This window comes from Schistocerca nitens, chromosome 3 (genome assembly GCF_023898315.1).
Source record: "Schistocerca nitens isolate TAMUIC-IGC-003100 chromosome 3, iqSchNite1.1, whole genome shotgun sequence".
Lineage (NCBI taxonomy): Eukaryota > Metazoa > Arthropoda > Insecta > Orthoptera > Acrididae > Schistocerca > Schistocerca nitens.
The window spans coordinates 509,082,904-509,102,562 of record NC_064616.1 but is presented as its reverse complement, the minus strand read 5'-3'; the positions used below and the strand labels follow the sequence as shown (position 1 = coordinate 509,102,562).

At 42.1% G+C, this 19,659-nt stretch overlaps 1 protein-coding gene across 3 annotated transcripts in view; it reads left to right on the top strand.

Moving 5' to 3' along the window:
• LOC126248433 (beta-1,4-glucuronyltransferase 1) overlaps positions 1 to 19,659 on the top strand; it is a 323,883-nt gene that overhangs the window by 280,886 nt on the left and 23,338 nt on the right. For all 3 annotated transcript variants that reach the window (XM_049949407.1, XM_049949406.1, XM_049949405.1), the window contains exon 3: positions 15,392 to 15,668. In XM_049949407.1, coding sequence (XP_049805364.1) covers positions 15,438 to 15,668 — 231 coding nt within the window. In that variant the 5' untranslated portion in view covers positions 15,392 to 15,437. The remainder of the gene's footprint in view (positions 1 to 15,391; positions 15,669 to 19,659) is intronic.

Sequence of the window (19,659 nt, the reverse complement as noted above, 5' to 3'; positions counted from 1 at the left end):
ACCTGCGAAACTGCATCTATATCGAAACATTTTCCAATACCGTACACAAAGGTAAACAAAACAAACTTGTAATACTAAACAGAAGCTTATCAAGAAACAAAGAAATAGTGTCCGAAGCTTACGATATTCCCACAGTACAAATAAGTGTAATTTAGTCTGATGTGGGATGAATAGAAGCAGTTTCTTAATCTTTATATGAGCACAAGTTAACTTTGCGTTTCTCATACGTCAAAGGAAGAGCCTCTTAATAAGAAAACCTTTGATGAGTTTGCGGGTGAAAATACAGCATACGCAAGTACAAGCAGTTGATCACTTTCGAAGAATGGTACTAGTTCGTTGCTCTGTCAAGTGGAAGAAGTGTTAGTGCAAAAGTTTGACCTTGTCAACATATTTTTCGCTCATGAATATATGTAATGACACAACTGCTGTTGTCATACACGATTCATTCTGCCGAAATTACTGTGCTGTTGACAGGGCACAAAGTAACTACTGATCTGAATCTTAACTACTAAAAAGAGCAAGCCTTCAGACAAGCTGAGGATGAGTAAGAGATGAGTGGGTGGCACATCTTATCTCTCTCAAACCTCAGGGAACGCACGCAAGTAGGAAAGAGAATGCAGCAGCTATTCAGAATTTCAAAATCATCTGAACGAACGACGTTCGCTGACAGAGCAGACGTTTTCCATCCGTCACTGACGCCGTTAGGAATATTAACCATTATTAAAATGACACTCCAACGCAAATGTTTACGTCGTTCCAGACTGAGAAGATTAGATATCACGTTTGACATTTGGTTCGTTCATGATTCACAGAATGACGCGAAGACGTTAGAGTGGGTGTCACGCTTTTCGAGAATGGCAACGAATTGTGGTGTGAAGCAACTATCAAGTTGAAAATCTTAACCCTACGTAAACAAAACTATGTATTAAAGAGTTTCCGAAATACTGTGACATCGTTAGGTACAACACAAAGTATAGTACAAATAAATGTTGCGTGGAGCGCATGTTACCTTTAGGTGGATCACCCAAACTGATGCCAAGGTTCATCATTCATCAGTTACCAAGCTATTTTAGTAAATGTTTCAGAACTCTCCACCGAGGTGAATCTAACCTGCTCAGACCAAGAAAAGAACCTACGTTAAATGTAATAAATGTACGTGGGTTGGAACTTTAATAGTGGCAACTATTCATTTACAGCTCGTACAAAATAGATATGTTCCAAAGGTTTCCTGACCTTCAGAGTAGTCACCAGCATTGTGTATAACACGTTGCCAGCGATGTGGAAGTCGTAGGATACTCTTAGCAGTGCCAGTTGTGTTGAGAGTTCGAGCGTCGCGGTCTATTGCCCGACGAAGGTGTAGCAGTTCTGAAGCGAATGCCGTAAAGTGTTTCCTTCAGTTTAGAAATCGAGTGGAACTCACGAGGGCTTCAATGAGGGGAGTGCAGTTGGTGGTATAGCACTTACCAGCCCCATCAGTGAAACAAATCAGTAACAGCTTGCACTGCAAAATGCTGGTTACGTCCTGCAGAAAGTGTCGTGACTTCTGTTCCTAAGGTGGTCGTAGATTGTGTTCCAAAAATGAACAGCATAGACACAGAAGTGATGACACTTTCTGCAGGACCTGACCATCATTTTGCAGGAGAATGCTCAAGCACGTACAGCAGTGCAAGCTGCTACTGATTTGTTGGACTGCTGCGGCTGCTAAGTGCTATACCACCTACTGCACTCCTCTGACTTAAGCCCTCGTGAATTCAATTCCATTTCTAAACTGAAAGAAACACTTCGACGTCAGTTTCAGAACTGCTACAAATCAGTCGCCGGACGTTGTGGCCGAGCGGTTCTAGGCGCTTCAGTCTGGAACCGCACTGTTGCTACGGTCGCAGGTTCGAATCCTGCCTCAGGCATGGATGTGTGTGATGTCCTTAGGTTATTCAGGTTTAATTAGTTCAAAGTCTATGGTACTGATGACCTCAGGTGTTAAGTGCTTAGAGCCAGTTGAAAAAATCCGTCGGGCAATAGACCGCGCCGCTCGAACTGTCAACCCAACTGGCACTGCTCAGAGTATCCTACGACTTCCACATAGCTGGCAACGGGTTATACACAATGCTGGTGACTACTTTGAAGGCCAGTAAAACTTTGAAACATGTATCTATTTTGTACGAGCTGTAAATAAATAGTTGCCACTATTAAAGTTCCAGTCACCGTATGAGGAGCTTTAAGACTTTGTATGAGCTGGACAGAGTTTCATATTTCACTTTAGTGGCTGGGTGCTTTCACTAAACCCGATGTTGTCGTCTCGCTGCGGTCATCCTTACAGAATTCATGTAACACAAACATACATGCCTGTTTGAAAAGATTAAAGAAACCACGGTAGATTCCTTTCCCCAATGCGTGGCTTATCCATTCGTCAGTCTCTAGTAATTTTGTTTATAACAGGACAAAATACCTTGAAGGAAAACCTGACCTAATCATGTATTTTCTTGCCTTACTCAGAAATACTAATACGCTAGTGATTGACATGTCCATGGATTTTTCAGTGTACTGTGTACGGAGCAATGATAATGGTAATGAATGAGTGAATGAATGATACTAATATTTTAGACTGCCTACTTCACATAGTTTGAGTGAAACTTAACTAGACCCAGACCAGCGTTCAAAATACCAATGAAACTGTGTTTAAGTTTGAACTTTTTTGGTGTATTAATACTGTGTAACGACAAAATAAAGCATTCATTAATTAAAGCCACGAAAACTAAAACTTATAATCCACTGAGAAATTTATAGTAGTTCATAGCGATTGTTCGGCCCTATATTGACTATTAAAGACTGTTCTTCTACCTGGTCCGTTAGCATCTACGTCATAGCTGTAGTTGTACCCAATAACGTGAAGTTATGCTCAATAGAAATACTAAAATTGTGAATAAAAGGTTGTTGGGTTGTGAAGTATCTGAGAGAGCAGAGATGGAGCGGTGAGATGGATTCCAGTTCCTCGCAATTAGTCTTGATCGAAGTTCAGTTTCCGAATATTGATAACATAGAATGTTGCATGGTAGAACACTGTCCTTTGAAAGAGAGAGATTTTGATGCATCCGGAAAATTATTGAGATTTCTTTTTAAATTGTGCCGCCATGTAATGCCTTTTACTTCGTGAGCTTGTTTCGAAAAAGTTCAGATTGGGTAGTCTAAGCTTACTGTGTACACTCGTTTGAGGGACAAAAGGAGAAACATTTTGCGCGAATTGTTTCCTTACTCCTCACGTTCCCACGAGAGGCTGTACAGACCTGTGTGGTGCACAACAGTAGGTTGTTTGCATTAGGCCAGTGTAGTATCTCTGCGATAACCGGCCGTTTTCGCGGCTTTGTCCCCGTGCCGACTCGCTGACTGATCTTGCAGCTGATTGTAGCCTCACTGACTAAATGGGACATGGCCATTAAGACCTTTCAACCGGCGGAGGCAGTTGCGAATTGGCGTTCACTATCTGCAGGGGATTGCCAGTTGATCTTGCAATTGACACACGCTGTCAGCGAGGTCGCTGTTGTTGTTCTCGTTCGCTAAATCTTTACGATTTACGTGAAGCTGACATTTCTCGCTAATTCGATCTGTAGAACTACAGTGGAATTCAAACTGAAATTAAAATTTAGTCACTATAAACTTCATGAATTAGGTTATATCATTTGCTCCAGTTAATTGAGAACCATGTTTCACGGTATTTTGCCATCCTGACACCCCACTGAAGTTTCAGACGCGCTTATCCACATCAACGTAAATCTGAAACCAAACGTAACACAAAAGTAGTAATAGCAGTGAATGTGGAATTCTGTGCTTATGCGAAATAATTATTCTGAAAACCCGATGACACTTCATTCGAATGAGTCTGTGGTACGAAAGTCTGAATAAAACAGAAAAGGGAAATAATAAAAGGAGTCTTTTACAATATAGGATTTGAGTCTAAGAAGTCTCAAGACTTGCTGTTCAGCACATGAATTGCACGTTCTATGTTGGCGTTGATCTTGCCTCCGCGGAGCGAACGGGACTAGAAAGTTTTGCCGCATTGCGATTTTTCGACGTAAATGGCCATCAGCAGCAACCTGCCAAAATATTACCAAAACAGACTTTCTTGCCAAAAGCGGCTTTTACGTAAATTTGCTAATATGGGGCCGTAGAATTCTCCTAGGAATTTCAGTGGCTCAATTCAGAGTGAGTTTGCATTGTGCAGTGGTAAGACGCACTCACGGCAGAGAGGACGGCACTTCAAATCCGCCCGACCATTCGATTTCACGTTTTCCGTGACTTCCTTAATCGCTTAAGGCGAATGTGTGGATGGTTCCTTTGAAATGGCCAAACTGAATCTCTGCGTCTTTCCTCAGCCCTAATGCCGTCTTCAAAGACTTCATCAGCCGTCCATTGAACCATAATCTTCCTTCAGTGGCTCACTAATTATCGTAACTACAACAACCCGTCAGCGAAGTCTTCAGATTTGTTAGTGATGGGAAATAATTACTGGGGTGGTTTAACTTTATCTTGTCGCTAAACCAACCTTGAATACCGTGTGTGACACACAAATTCTTATTATTGATGCGTTATTTGCTTGCAGCTTCTGTGGATTTGTATGTGAAGTCTAGTGATAAGGTACTTAAAGACGTAATGCGAATAATCTTTGTGAAAGAAGAAAAAGTTTTCGGAAAAATAGCAAGAAGGTAGATTTAATTTTCAGTCAACTAACAGGTCAGTACAAACAGAGCATAAACTCGGAACGGAGAAGGAAATGGGTCGTGCCTTTTCAAAGGAACTGCTACAGCATTTGCCTTACGCGATGCAAGATAACAGGAAGCCTAAATCTTGATACCCAGGATTTGAATTTCCATCTTCTCGATTGAGATTCCAGTGTTAGAACCACTGTACCATCTCACTTCGTATCAACTGTGTGCATTTTGTATCAGCCAAGCGATGGTAATTTACTTTTATATACAGGTCTTATTTATTTCTTACACAGGGTGGTCCATTGATTGTGGCCGGGCCAAATATTTCACGAAATAAGCGTCAAACGAAAAAACTGCAAAGAACTAAACTTGCCTAACTTGAAGGGGGAAACCAGATGGCTTTATGGTTGGCCCAGTAGATGGCGCTGCCATAGGTCAAACGGATATCAACTGCGTTTTTTAAATAGGAACCCCCATTTCTTATTACATATTCGTGTAGTACGTAAAGAAATATGAATGTTTTAGTTGGACCACTTTTTTCGCTTTGTGATAGATGGCGCTGTAATAGTCACAAACGTATAAGTACGTGGTATCACGTAACATTCCGCCAGTGCGGACGGTATTTGCTTCGTGATACATTACCCGTGTTAAAATGGACCGTTTACCAATTGCGGAAAAGGTCGATAGTGTGTTGATGTATGGCTATTGTGATCAAAATGCCCAACGGGCGTGTGCTATGTATACTGCTAGGTATCCTGGACGACATCATCAAAGTGTCCGGGCTGTTCGCCGGATAGAACGTTATTTAAGGAAGCAGGAAGTGTTCGGCCACATCTGAAACGTCACCCACGTCTTGCAACAAATGATGATGCCCAAGTAGGTGTTTCAGCTGCTGTCGCGGCTAATCCGCACATCAGTACTAGACAACTTGCGCGAGAATCGTGGATCTCAAAAACGTCGGTGTTGAGAATGCTAAATCAACATCGATTGCACCCGTACCATATTTCTTTGCACCAGGAATTGCATGGCGACGATTTTGAATGTCGTGTAGAGTTCTGCCACTGGGCACAACAGAAATTACTGGACGATGATAGACTTTTTGCACGCGTTCTATTTAGCGACGAATCGTCATTCACCAACAGCGGTAACGTAAACCGGCATAATATGCACTACTGGGCAACTGAAAATCCGCGATGGCTGCGACAAGTGGAACATCAGCGACATTGGCGGGTTAATGTATGGGGCGGCATTATGGGAGGAAGTATAATTGCCCCCCATTTTATCGATGGCAGTCTAAATGGTGCAATGTATGCTGATTTCGTACGTTATGTTCTACTGATGTTAGTAAAAGATGTTTCACTGCATGACAGAATGGCGATGTACTTCGAACATGACGGATGTCCAGCACATAGCTCGCGTGCGGTTGAAGCGGTATTGAATAGCATATTTCATGACAGGTGGATTGGTCGTCGAAGCACCATACCATGGCCCGCACGTTCACCGGATCTGACGTCCCCGGATTTCTTCCTGTGGGGAAAGTTGAAGGGTATCTAGCAATCTTGATCCACCGACAACGCCTGACAACATGCGTCAGTGCATTGTCAATGCATGTGCGAACATTACGGAAGGCGAACTACTTGCTGTTGAGAGGAATGTCGTTACACGTACTGCCAAATGCATTGACGGACGTCATTTTGAGCATTTATTGCAATAATGTGGTATTTACAGCTAATCACGCTGTAACAGTTCCCTGAAATAAGTTCACAAAGATACATGTATGAAATTGGAACAACCGAAATAAAATGTTCAAACGTACCTACGTTCTGTATTTTAATTTAAAAAACCTACCTGTTACGAACTGTTCATCTAAAATTGTTAGCCATATGTTTGCGACTATTACAGTGCCATCTGTCACAAAGCGAAGATAGTGCTCCAACTAAAACATCCGTATTGCTTTACGTACTACATGAATATGTAATAAAAAATGGGGGCTCCTATTTTTAAAAAACGCAGTTGATACCCGTTTGACCTATGGAAGCGCCATCTAGCGGGTGAACCATAAACCATCTGGTTTCCCCCTTCAAGCTAGACAAGTTTCGTTCTTTGTAGTTTTTTCGTTTGACGCATATTCCGTGAGATACTTGACCCGGTCACAATCAGTGGACTACACTGTATATAGGACCGGACTTACTGTAAAGCTTCACAAACTTGGAATCGCCATTTGTGATAAACTCCTCAAAAAATGAATGTTTGTTGGCACGATATTAAAATTTAATTTTTGAGGTGTAGGATCGGTGTGGCAGTATAGAGCTGAACCTAGGTTAATTTTTAATTTTTTTTATTACGGCAGGTTACAGCTACAAATTCTTATTTGGTGACCGAAGTGTTGAAGCATTAGCTGCAGCAATTTTCGATTACATGCTGTTAAGGAAGGAGCATATGCATCTTCAGCAGTATTCTCGTAACAGAAAACTTTCCATGATTTCACAGTTGCGTTTTTTAATTCTTCTGCCGGATCCGCTGTCGATCGTTATTTTCAGTTACTTCAAGGGAAGGACAACGTATGCTCCTTGCCTCCGATGCTACAGTACTGCGCACACAGTCGTACGAACAGTTCAGTACGACATGTTGAACGCGATATGAGAAATATCATAATGCTGTGCGACCGTATTTTCCATAATCGGAAAAATAAGTTTTACGATCTGATCGATGTTCCTATAACTGAGGTAGCTACATGGAAAACCTAGCATTCATCTTGATCTATCTGCAGACTGAAAAAAGGAACCAGACGTATGTGATTTTTAATTATGCAGCCATAACCTAACGTTCTTTGAACATGAGAAATAAATTAGTAGCGTAAAATTTACTTGAGCGGCAGGAATGTAGCTGAGAGCTTAGCCGAAGCTTTCCCATAATGTGGTCAGCACAGTGGAAGCTTTCACTTTTGCTGTATTTTCCCCCAGGTGAAACTTAAAAAACGGTTGTGTGCTATCCGGACGTAGTACTGATACTCTCAGCCTCTACCATCTGACACGAGAGAGAGAGAGAGAGAGAGAGAGAGAGAGAGAGAGAGACTCCTCACGCCATTGTCAGTGGAGACGGAAGGCGCTTATGAAACGTGCTTTATCAGGTAACAGCTCTGAATGTTAAGAGCCAGCTTTGGGCGAGCCGTCCAACCGACCGCGTATCTTGCATTTTAGCACGGCGCCGCCTAGCCTTACGCCGACTTATCAAGAGGCAGTTAACTCGACTGACACTGACAAACACGTGCTGCTAATTCGTGTAACGTACTACGCGTGAAAGTACGTACAGTCCGAACAGAGTCGAGGCGATAACTTTGAATCTAGTATTAGTAACAAATCTGAAGAGTTTATAAAAGCACAGGGTTCATATGGTTTGGCGTAAATACTGAGATGAACGTGCGAGGTCTGACTCGCATATACAAACAATAACTTGAACGAGCTACGTGACAAATGGACACTCACAAAGGTTATTCATTGCCCAAGACTCTGTGTTAAATTACGTGTTAGACTATAACTAGGGGATGCTGAAGCGTTTTCTTTATCAAGATAGTTATCTATTCGAATGCCGAAACTGAGTAAAATTATCCTTGTCAACTGGACAAACATAACCAAAAGTGCTAAAATACTGTAATACCCTACGAGATTAAGGGCAACATTTTTACGTCTAGTTTTAACTTTAAGGTAACGTTAAATACTAACTTAAAGGCAAATAATACTAACCGCTGTAAAGATCCATTGCAACAAACACTAAAATGTTTGCTCTACGCTGTTTTTAAAACAAAAAGATAAACTGGTGGCTTTCAGAAAAATTCACTGTAAATAATCAGTTTAAAAACATGTTGCTTACATGGACGTCTGTAGCTTCTTAAAAGACCAAAAATGTGACAAGTGAGGTTCAATAAGAAAAAACTTGTTTCTCCTTAGGTTAGTGGCTCAGCGGGTGCCAGACTGCGAATCCAATGATAAATGGTCCGTTCTCCAGACTGTCCTCGGAATTCTTAATCGCCTGTAGCTTCATTCTGTATGTGTCAGAAATGTTAAGCTGCATCACGGTTCGAAGTCTACGTTAAACTATAGATCTCCTTATAAGAGGAGGATTAGGATTTAACTTCTCGCCGCCGAAGGGTTCATTACAGATGAAGTGTAAGCTCAGAATGGGGAGGGTGAGAAGATATCAGCAGTGCTCTTTCAGAGGACCATCCCGACATTCGCCTTAAGTGAATTAGTGGAATAATAGAGAACCTAAATCTGGATGGCCGATCGAGTTTTGGAAACTCCTTCTTCCAGAATAAGTGTCGAGTGTCTTACCACTGAGCCACCTCGTTTCAACGGGCTCCCTCTTCTGGCTGGGTACGTAAGTTCAAAGGCAGGAGTTCCACGTTCCATGCATCATTTTAGGCGATCGTAATGACGTGGAACAGGACATTTTACGTTCATATATAAATGCGGTTACGTTTTAATCATTTAACAGATTATTTTTGTTTTCATTGTGTCTATGACTAGTGAAGCTCTTCTGTGTTCAAATAAAACTTCGGTTTAGTAGATGCGTGCTATGGTGCATTGACTGCATGTACATAGTTTAAATGGTTCGTTGCCGCCTGCAACTGTTAATTTTTTTGTGTATTCGTTGTATGCTTCCGCAGTTTTGGTATTAGACTGTTGTAGAGTAACTTTACAAAACATCGATCGATTGCACGTTACGATATACAAGCCTCCGCAGCTGTATCTGTTGCAAAAGTGACCACCGTCATTTTCCTTAGGAGTACAGGTATCGTCATAAGATTGATATCCCTAACACCGTTGGTGCGGGTACACGTCACAGTTAGTGAAATTGAATATATTCCACGTACCATCGCACTTCCCCCACACGTTATGGTCCCAGAATATGTAATGTTATGGGACTACCTAAATGCCATTTCAAAGGTAGTGCGGCCGTTACATGTTGTTGAGTGCTATGGTATGTGAAATACACCCGATTTTAAAAACTGTGATGTGTACCCGTATTAACAGTTTCAGTGATAAAAATTTTATGACGACACTAGCATTCGTGACTACAATGACGGTGACCACTATCGAAATGTACACACCTGCAGAAAATTGTATGGCATAATGTGCCATCCCTGACACTTCTGTACATATAATAGATAATGGTCTAGGATCGAAACTGCGCAGGCGCACAGCGAATAAAGAAAGACTGCGGCCGGTGGCACTCAATCGTTCACACAGTTCATCCTACCTGCGGACCCAGTCTCAGTGAAGTTCACTGATGAAAATACATTGAATGGGAATGACATAACAATTAGATTGACTGTAGTGTGCCGTGGTGGGGTAATACTGGAAAACTGTATGAGGGATTAATCACTATCACTACTACTACTTCTCTCTCTCTCTCTCTCTCTCTCTCTCTCTCTCTCTCTCTCTTCCTCACCCCCCTCTCCCTCCCACCCAGCCTCGAGAACGTGACTCCGCTGATGCAACCTGTTGCACGGGTCGTGAATCCTAAGCAAGGATAGTTTCCATTCCATTTCCACAGTTTAAGATACGGGTATAATTTTTCTGTCACAAGCACATAAAGAACGAATACGCAAGTGGTATCGGTGGACGAACTGTAATTAAAGACGTTCCAGCCGAGAGTGTTCTGAAGCGGTCTTTCAGAATTCGACCGGTTTAGTACATACGCAATAATAATAGTGGCTTCAGCTATGGGTATTAGTTGTTACTCATATCTGAACGGTTTCAGGGGTACAATACACAATCTTTAGGTCCCTAGGTACAGCAAACGTATTGTTCAACATACTGCACGAAACCAGTGTTAAAATAGTGAAGACATGAATTGCAAATAGCCTCTCAAAGGTAATATTTTTTATTTCTCGTTTTTGAGAACCAACAGTCTATACTATAGATGAAAGTGATTGTTGAGGACTTTATTACTCTTCAATATAATAATATTTGCATTTAATTTTTTTGGAACTGAAACATTTTTAAAAGAAACTATCCTTACAATGAAGAAATACCACTTGTAATACAGCAGGTTACATTAAGTTAGCTGCGATACGCCACACAGTTCATCCAACTAAAGCAGGTATGCGATTTGGAGTGAAATTTTTGTAAGTGTGGTATATTGTAACAGTGACATCAGATTTCGTGTATGTAACAACATATATTTCTCGATGGACAGGCCTCTGTGATGACTGTTTTCTTTATGCGACCGATAAAGTGTTCTGCCACATAAGCTTCACATTTAATCCTTCATATTTGTTTAATCAGTTCCTTGAGTCACAACCCTGGCTATGGTCATTACCATACAGCACTTTGGTACACGTATTTTGTTATGTGGAGCCATACAATTCCTATTGAAATTCTTTCTCGACACTCACCGAACACTTCACTTTCCTACTAAAGCCACTTAAGTCATTCTGTCACACTGCGTCTGCCTGGTACTGCGGGCAATTTACGTCCCTCCCCAGTGGTTTCGTCAGAGATTAAAACACCGTGCAATATTAACCAAGTTACTACGTAAGTCCGTGAATCAGACATATTAAGATCTTAATTCCTACTGAGAACTGTGATGCAGTCGTATTCTCCACAGACGAAATGTATTTAGAAACAATGAGATTACCGTAACATAGCAACAGATAATCCAGAGTATAGACTGAATCTAATGTATATCACATTCCGCAGACAAAGGTCTTGGACACTTACTAGAAGTATAATGATATTCTCGCGTTGAACACGTGATAAGCATTCGTTGTAGAGGTGATCATTTTTGACTCTCCATACGAAGTTACACATTGTGATTTAATACGTATATTATACTCCTTATAGTAAAACAGACTGAACTGATGCTCACGCCAACCCACAGATATCACATGCTATATTTATTACACCATTATAAATCAGTCAGCTTCCGGAATGATACACATGTAGGAGTATTTATCCTTTTACCACATTAAATTTACTTACATAGAAAATTGTCTCGCATTACTGTGTGCCACACTTTCCGTCCGGCGGATTAGTATCGAGGACTGGTGTGCCGGCCAGCCTGTGGATGGTTTTAAAGGCGGTTTTCCATCTGACTTCCCGAATGCGGGCTGGTTCCGCTTATTCCGTCTCAGTTACAGTATGTCCGCAAGTGGGGCCGAACAGCACAATAACCCTGGGTTCGGTGTTATGCGGCGGTGGGGTTGGTGGCCCTCCAAGAAAACAAATTTTACGAATTTTTTTAAATACACACAGTGTAACTGATGGCTTCACTATTTTAATAGTGTTTTCTCGTATATTGTGTTACGCTACATATTTCTTGCACTTACGGACCTGAAGATGAACTGTACAACAGAAACTGGTCGCACATGAATAAAAACACACAAACAAAGGCGAAGGCATCATTATTGCATATAAATACAGCAACTGCGTCCCCGTAACAGTCCTCAGATCAATGTATATAAATAAGATTGGTTCGTTTCCTACGATGTGTTACGCTGTGGCCGAGCGGTTCTAGGCGCTTCAGTCCGGAACCTCGCTGCTGCTACGGTCGCAGGTTCGAATCCTGCCTCGGGCATGGATATGTGTGATGTCCTTACGTTAGTTAGGTTTAAGTAGTTCTAAGTTCTAGGGGACTGATGACCTCAGATGTTAAGTCCCGTAGTGCTTAGAGCCATATGTGAACCTACGACGTGTTAATATTTATGCGAATGCTTAACGTAGATAAGTAGTGTATATTAATCAAAATGCCCTTCGTTCTTGGAGATTAAGATGGAAAAAAGGTAAAACACGGCGGTAGCAGTCACCCTAAGTTTCCTGCAAAACCATAAAGGGGCCATCCAACTTATCTTAATAATACTGTATCATGCTTTCGCCCTGTAAGATAATACAGAGCCTTCGAACTAAGCTCAGATCGCTAGCGCACTGACTGGTGGTAAGTTGGTGTACCTTAGCCAATATCCTGACATATCAGAGCGAGCGACGTTCCTTTTAACAAAAATAATCAGGCATGCTGCAACCGTGTCGGACACAATCTTTTCCAAAATCCTGAATCATTGTTGTGATGCCATAATGTGTACCTCTTTAGCGTGTGATAGAATTTTGTCCACAAGGCTACTGTGGAGCAGTATTTACAACTACAGCTTTCTTTCCCTGTAAAATAAGTGCAATAATTGTTCAAATGGCTCTGAGCACTATGGGACTTAACTTCTAAGGTCATCAGTCCCCTAGAACTTCGAACTACGTAAACCTAACTAACCTAAGGACATCACACACATCCATGTTCGAGGCAGGATTCTAACCTGCGACCGTAGCTGTCGCGCGGTTCCAGACTGAAGCGCCTAGAACCGTTCGGCCACTCATATCGGCTAAGTGCAATGATTCTGTTACCTATTGCAGATAAAGATTCTGTTAGCGCCTTATGACCGTTGGTACTCATAGGTCAGAGTACTGAACGTTGCTAAGAGAGATCACATATAGCAGCTAAGAAAGATTACGGTGTACAGAGTGGAGCAGTTCTTCCTGGATGAAAGTGAGAAAGAACGAATGTAAGAAAATTGCCTCCAGCTGTTATCAATCCCCAGTTCATATGCTACGAATTAGTGCACGCAAACGTGGAAGTAGCCACGACATGTACATAGAACATGAACTGATGACCTAAAACATAATGACTACCTGCTTTATGACTTGTTTTTTCCGTCTTTAGAATGAAATACATCGGTGCTTCTGCGTGTCAGTGATACAACAGTTTGTTGGTAGGTTTGTGTGGGTATATGGTATTAGACGCCTACGCACAGTTCATGCAATTTGCATAAATAACGAGCCGCTGAATAGCGTACGCGATGATGGTGCCCGATGGTGACCCAGATGGGTTCCGTAAGATTTACATCAGGAGAATTTGGTCGCCGAGACATCGACGTAAGTTCACTATAATGTTCCGCAAACCACTGTAGCACAGTTCTGGCTCAGACACAAGGACAATAATACTGCTGAAAAATTCACATCGCCGTCGGGGAAGGTATCAAACATGAAGGGATGCAGGTGGTCCCCAGCTGTCAGCCTGTCTTCGATTACGACAGGTTCCATGCAAGCGCCGGAGAACGTTCCCCATGTCCTGACATGAATAACTACACTTAGGACATATTTGCATGGTGACAGCTCTGCGTAGGCTCGATCCTGTTATGCGTTTATTGGTCTGCATCGAAGAAGAAGAAAAACCAGATTTGTAGGTATATTATCCTGGAGTGTCCAGCGTATCTACAAGGAATGGTGCACCACTTGCTGCCATGTAACGTGGCGTAAGAACACTGATCATAAAGATCTTACGCAACAGGAACCCGCGACGAGTGTCATACGCTGCCAATGACAACACTAGACAGGAATTTCCGCGTTTAATGAATTCAGAGGCATCTCGACCAATGTCAGAACTGCATGCAGTGCACATTGAGTCAGTATAATGCAAAAGAACGTTACCGGGAGAGGCACATAAAGCTACTCTTGACTTTGCCAAACGAGGCAAAGTGGACAGTAGCTGACGGAAGCCTGTAGTGTTGTCCGAAGAGTAGCGTTTCTGCTACGTTGTGTGCAGCGAGAATCCAAATGCGGCCTTCAACCCGCAGTGTGTGGAGAGTGTGCTTCAGGTCGGCGGTATTGCGAGGTTTTCAGCGTGTTCTTCGTACGACTCATTTAGTGTACAGTGATCATGAACCAGGATTCATTAATTAAATTTTGCGAGTCCAGCCACACACACACACACACACACACACACACACACACACACACACACCCTTCCTTCCTTCCTTCCTTCCTTCCTTCCTGTTTTAATGTTTCGGTCATTTGTCTTCCGCCCATCTTTAGAGTAAGCCAACTGAGTTACGATACCCAACAGTACTTACTCTGTTGTTTCAGACTACAGAAAAGACAAGCGCCAGAATCCGATGGGCGGCAGAGAGTATGCATAAATTGATATCCCAGCATGGATCGACCGCGTAGCAATAGTTCGTGTGTCATTATTAGTTGCACTCTCGAAATCTAATGGATCAATTATTACGGCGCGAGAATATCAAGATGCACATGAACCAGGATGTTTTTTCAACATTCTCAGTGTTTCCCTTTCTTCTCCATCTTCATGATGACTATTCTTATGAACATTATCGTGATCACGATAATAGCCGTTTTCGCTGGGCTGCACGCACACGTTCCTGGTTTCACGAACACTCGGTCAATCTATTGCAACTCGACTGGCTCGCTATATCAATCGACAGAAAATGTGTGGGACTATGTGGAACAGCTGGAATAGCTTAGCAGTAAACATCGCCGCAGTCCGATAGCTCTGGGATCTAATGATTGAGGCATTTCAGCTGGGTATGGCGTATTTGAAGAAAATTTAGGGCCGTCTTCTTCGCCGAATTCAGGTGATAACAGGAGTAGAGGTGGTGGTATACGGTACTAGTGAGATATGGCCGAGCGCTGAGATTTTTTTTTTTTCAGTTAAACTGTATATTTTTTTCAGTTAGTGTATATTTTACGTTTTAATAAATTAAGACGATAGCAGTTCTTCTGGTGTTGAGGTTCCTTTTGATGTGCAACCAGAAAAAGTTATGACAACACCTGCAATAGAATCATTTTAATATTAGTTCATATGAATATTTGCCTCACACTGAGTTGGAGACGGTTGGTGTGTTGCAGCGGTCGCTGTTGGACCTGATGTAAGAAGAGGAATGAAGCAGTGAGCATGTACGCCCGGAGGACGTGGCTGCTGCGGCTGAGCGTGTGCCTGAACGTGGTGGTCCTGCTGTACGCCTGCTCGTACCTCGCCACCTCTCGCAATGGTGTCGACTTCGTGGAGGAGACGGTGTCCGGCCGCAGCCTGGCGGCGCTCGACACGGCGCAGCTACCCGTGTCCAGCGCGGCCGACGCCACGTCGCGCCCGCCGCCCAACGAGCCGCAGCCGCCTCTCAGTGCCGTCAGTACCTCGCTCTAGACTTCCATAATAACCTCCAGCGTAAACTGAGGTTTTGCCGAATTAATCATACAGCTAAGCAAAAATATGCAGTAAGTTGGAGCCTACTTAGTGATTCAACCATTGGAAGCAGGGGAGATCAATTAATCTGAGCAGTCATAGCGTTCCATTAGGTTCAATATTAGGTCCATAACACGTAATAAATAAGCAGAACAGTTTCTTTTTCAATGACACTAATACTGGAATCAGTCCATACATACATGTAGCAATAGAACAAATAAGGCTTTAAAACTGTTATTGCGTAGTTTTCTGCAAATCGTCTCTCTAAATTTCAAAAGAAACAGCGTATTCAATTTCGCATATGAACACCAGTGATAAATGAAACACTTACGAGGAAGTAACTAGGGTGGAAACTGTAAAACTTTCAGGTGTCCATATCGGTTAGAACTGAAGCTGGAAATAACACATTCGTGAACTAAAACACCCTCGGCTCAGCCGCAATTGCACTTCGAATTACTGCAAATCTTGGAGAGACAAATCATTGGCGTTCTTTACGTATTATAAATCAGCAATGTCGTATGGAATTATGTTCTGGAGGCACTCGCCTTTAAGACAAGGTCTCACTGCTTAAAAACGTGCTGTAAGAATGTGGTTACCACTCACGGTAATCTTCTAGACATGTTCTGAGTTAGACATTTTTATTAATGTTTCAGTGTATACAGGGTTGTCATTTTAACTTCAGACAAATATCTCGAAAACAACGCAGGTGAAAAGTTATTAGTGAAGGGGACATCTGTCCGTGCCAAAACTGGCCACCACCTAATCACATAATTGCGTGGGCGGGGTCAACGTATTTTCAAATGGGGAAACCCCCGTTCTTGTTCTAATTCGGATTTTACGCCAAAAAATACGTACGTGTTATTCAAACCATTGTTTCCCATTCGTGGTATGTGACGCTGTAATCTAAAAATTCAAGTGTACCTGTTTCTGCAATTAAGAATCGACGCATGTGATTCTACATTTAATTTACGATCGAAATGTAAACCTTTGTGCTCTAACGGTTGATACGCTAGAAATTTGCTTTAGTGTTGCAAATTGGACTGTACAGTAGCCGTTTAAGTCTGTTAAGGGACTACGTTCAGCGTCATCCAGGAAAAACGACGTGGATGTACTAGTTTCCTGTTCCCATCTGGATGCTTGACATCCTAAACGAATTCTAAATTACGTTTATCATATAAGAAATTTAATAAACTGCGAATACCGAGATGCGGATTAAAAACTCGCACACAATGAGTTACGTACAGATTTTTGCTAGGGTTTCAAAATATATACTGGCCGCGGCAAAACTGATCGAAATAAAAGGGCATCAGAAAATGTTTTCATGGACTTGGCAACATCCGTACTGAATAAGAGATACTTTTTGTCTCTTTACAACTGGTACTCTCCCCCAACTATTTTTTAAAATTACCCAGGAAAATAGATGTTACTGAGAAAATACGCAGCAATAGGCAAATGTGCCAAAAATATTCAAAAACAGATTTCAAAGGAAAGTTTTAATCATTTGTTGGCCCTGAGACGGAAAGACGCGTCGTGTGTGTGACATCAACGAAACTCTAAAGCGCAGAGATGGTTGAACACACAAACAAACCGTTAAGGAAAAAAATTAAGTCCAAATGCATCCTCGAATATAATAAGGAATGGGTGGAATTGATCGTCAAGATAAGATATTGGCCTGTTTCCCCAATAATGAGCAAAATTGTCGAAGGGCCCGAAAACCTTTTTTTATGGTGTGATGTGGCTCTGGTCAATACGTACCTTATGAATGAAACAATACATCTTCAAAGGAAGGAATCGTAGTCGATTACCGAATAAACACAGCGAAGGTAATTTTAAAAAATGTCCCATTATCGGACTACGAAAAGAGTGGAAAAATTTCACTAGGTGAAACACCACTTCAACTCCCAGCGCAGTATTGGGCCCATTTACCATGACATATCATTCCGGCACCTACAAGAAACCAACCAAGGATGTGCAAACTTTGCATAGAACACGAAGTACGACGTTAAACTACGTGGGAATGCACGGAGTGTTAAGTGGCTTTACATCTACCACAGTGCTTTAGAAACTACCATGTCATACACGAATACAAATTTTTGAAGTTGTAGGTATTTTCCTCTAAGAAATTTGTTCAAGCAGAGCATTTCTTCTTGTAATTAAAATTTTTTGTTGACGATACGTTACTTTCGTCGTGTTATTACATTCCTTCTGAAGAAGTTACATCTGAAAACATCCAAAAATATAAGTTACTACGAGCGCGTGCTGGAAAGTAATGCCTCCCAATTTTTTTAGCTTTAAACTAGTAAAGCCTTTATAAATAAAACAAACCTTATTAACATTATCCATCTTGAATGATATTTTCACTCTACAGCGGAGTGTGTGCTGATACGAAACTTCCTGGCAAAGGTCCCGGTCCGGCACACAGTTTTAATCTGCCAGGAAGTTTCATTATCCATCTTTATTGGTGATGTCTACATATTTGCAATCCTCTGCCACTAGGCAGTTCCGAATTGTACAGAGTGACATGACCTTGCATAACTAGACAGACGGAAATAAAATCTTAACACCAAAAAGTAGTTAATGCGGAGTAATGAAATTTCTGGAGTACATCTCTCTAGCTAACATATTTCAGTTACTAACATTGCAAGATCCCGAGTTAATGTAAGTCCGATATACGCAATTGCAAATATGAATGCTGTTTCACTAAAAACAGGTGTAACCCCCACAATATTGGATGCAAGCATTCAAACGTGTATGCATTGTGTTGTACAGGTGACAAATGTCAGTTTGTGGGATGGAGTTCCATGCCTGTTGCACTAGGTCGGTCAGTGAAGGGACGGTTAACACTGACTGGATGAAGTTGAAGTTATCGTCCGATGGTGTCCCATATAAGCTCAATTGAAGACAGATCTAGCGATCGAGCGGGCCAAAGCAACATATCGACCTTCTCTACTGCATGTTTGGTTACCACTCAGTATGTGGGCGAGCTTTAGTCTGTTGGAAAACACCCACTGGAATGCTGTTCATAAATGACATCACAGCAGGTCAAATCACAAAGCTGACTTCAGGGTGCGTGAAATAACATGAGTGCCCCTGCTGTCATTCAAAATCGCACCCTTGATCGTAAATCCCACGTGTAGGTCCAGTGTGTCCGCAAACAGAATGGGTGCAGGTCCTCAGCTGGCCGCCTCCTAACAAACACAAGGCCATCACTGGCACAGAGGCAGAATCAGCTTTCATTAGAGAAAACAGGAGACCTCCATCCTGCCCTCCAGTGAGCTCTCGTTTGAAACCAGTGAAGTCTGAAACGCCGGTGGTTCGGGGTTAATGAAATGCACGGTACAGCTATGATCTTTATGGTGCTAACCTTTGTGATAAGTGTCGCGCGCGCCTCTTTCAGTCGGTGTTCATGGTCGAAGTTATTGGCTTCTTTCGAGCATTTATTGAATGCTGACAATGTTAATTTCGTGAAGTGTAATACATACATCCCGCAGACGGTTGATCGCTTCACCTCCCGTACACTCATTTTCGTCGCCCTACTGACTGACATGCTGAGTCATTAGCAGCTTATATTTTTCCTTTCACAATTATTAACTCGACCCTTTCAAATGACCCCTACTAAAGATTGAACTTGGGACGTCGCACTCAAGCAGTTTCCTGTAAGTACATCTATATCCACATACATACTTCGCAAGCCACCATAGCGGAGCGTACCTTACATCAATGTCCTTTCCTGATCCACTCCCAAATAGAGCGATGGAAAGACTACTGTCTGTGTGCCTCTGTTCTGTTATCTTTGCGGTCCTTGGGCAAAATGTACGTTGGCAATAAACAGAATTGTTCAGCAGTCAGTTTCAAATGCCGGCGCTCTCAATTTTCTGCATAGTGCCCCGCGAAAAGAACTCTTTCATCCAGGGATTCCCATTTGACTAAAAGC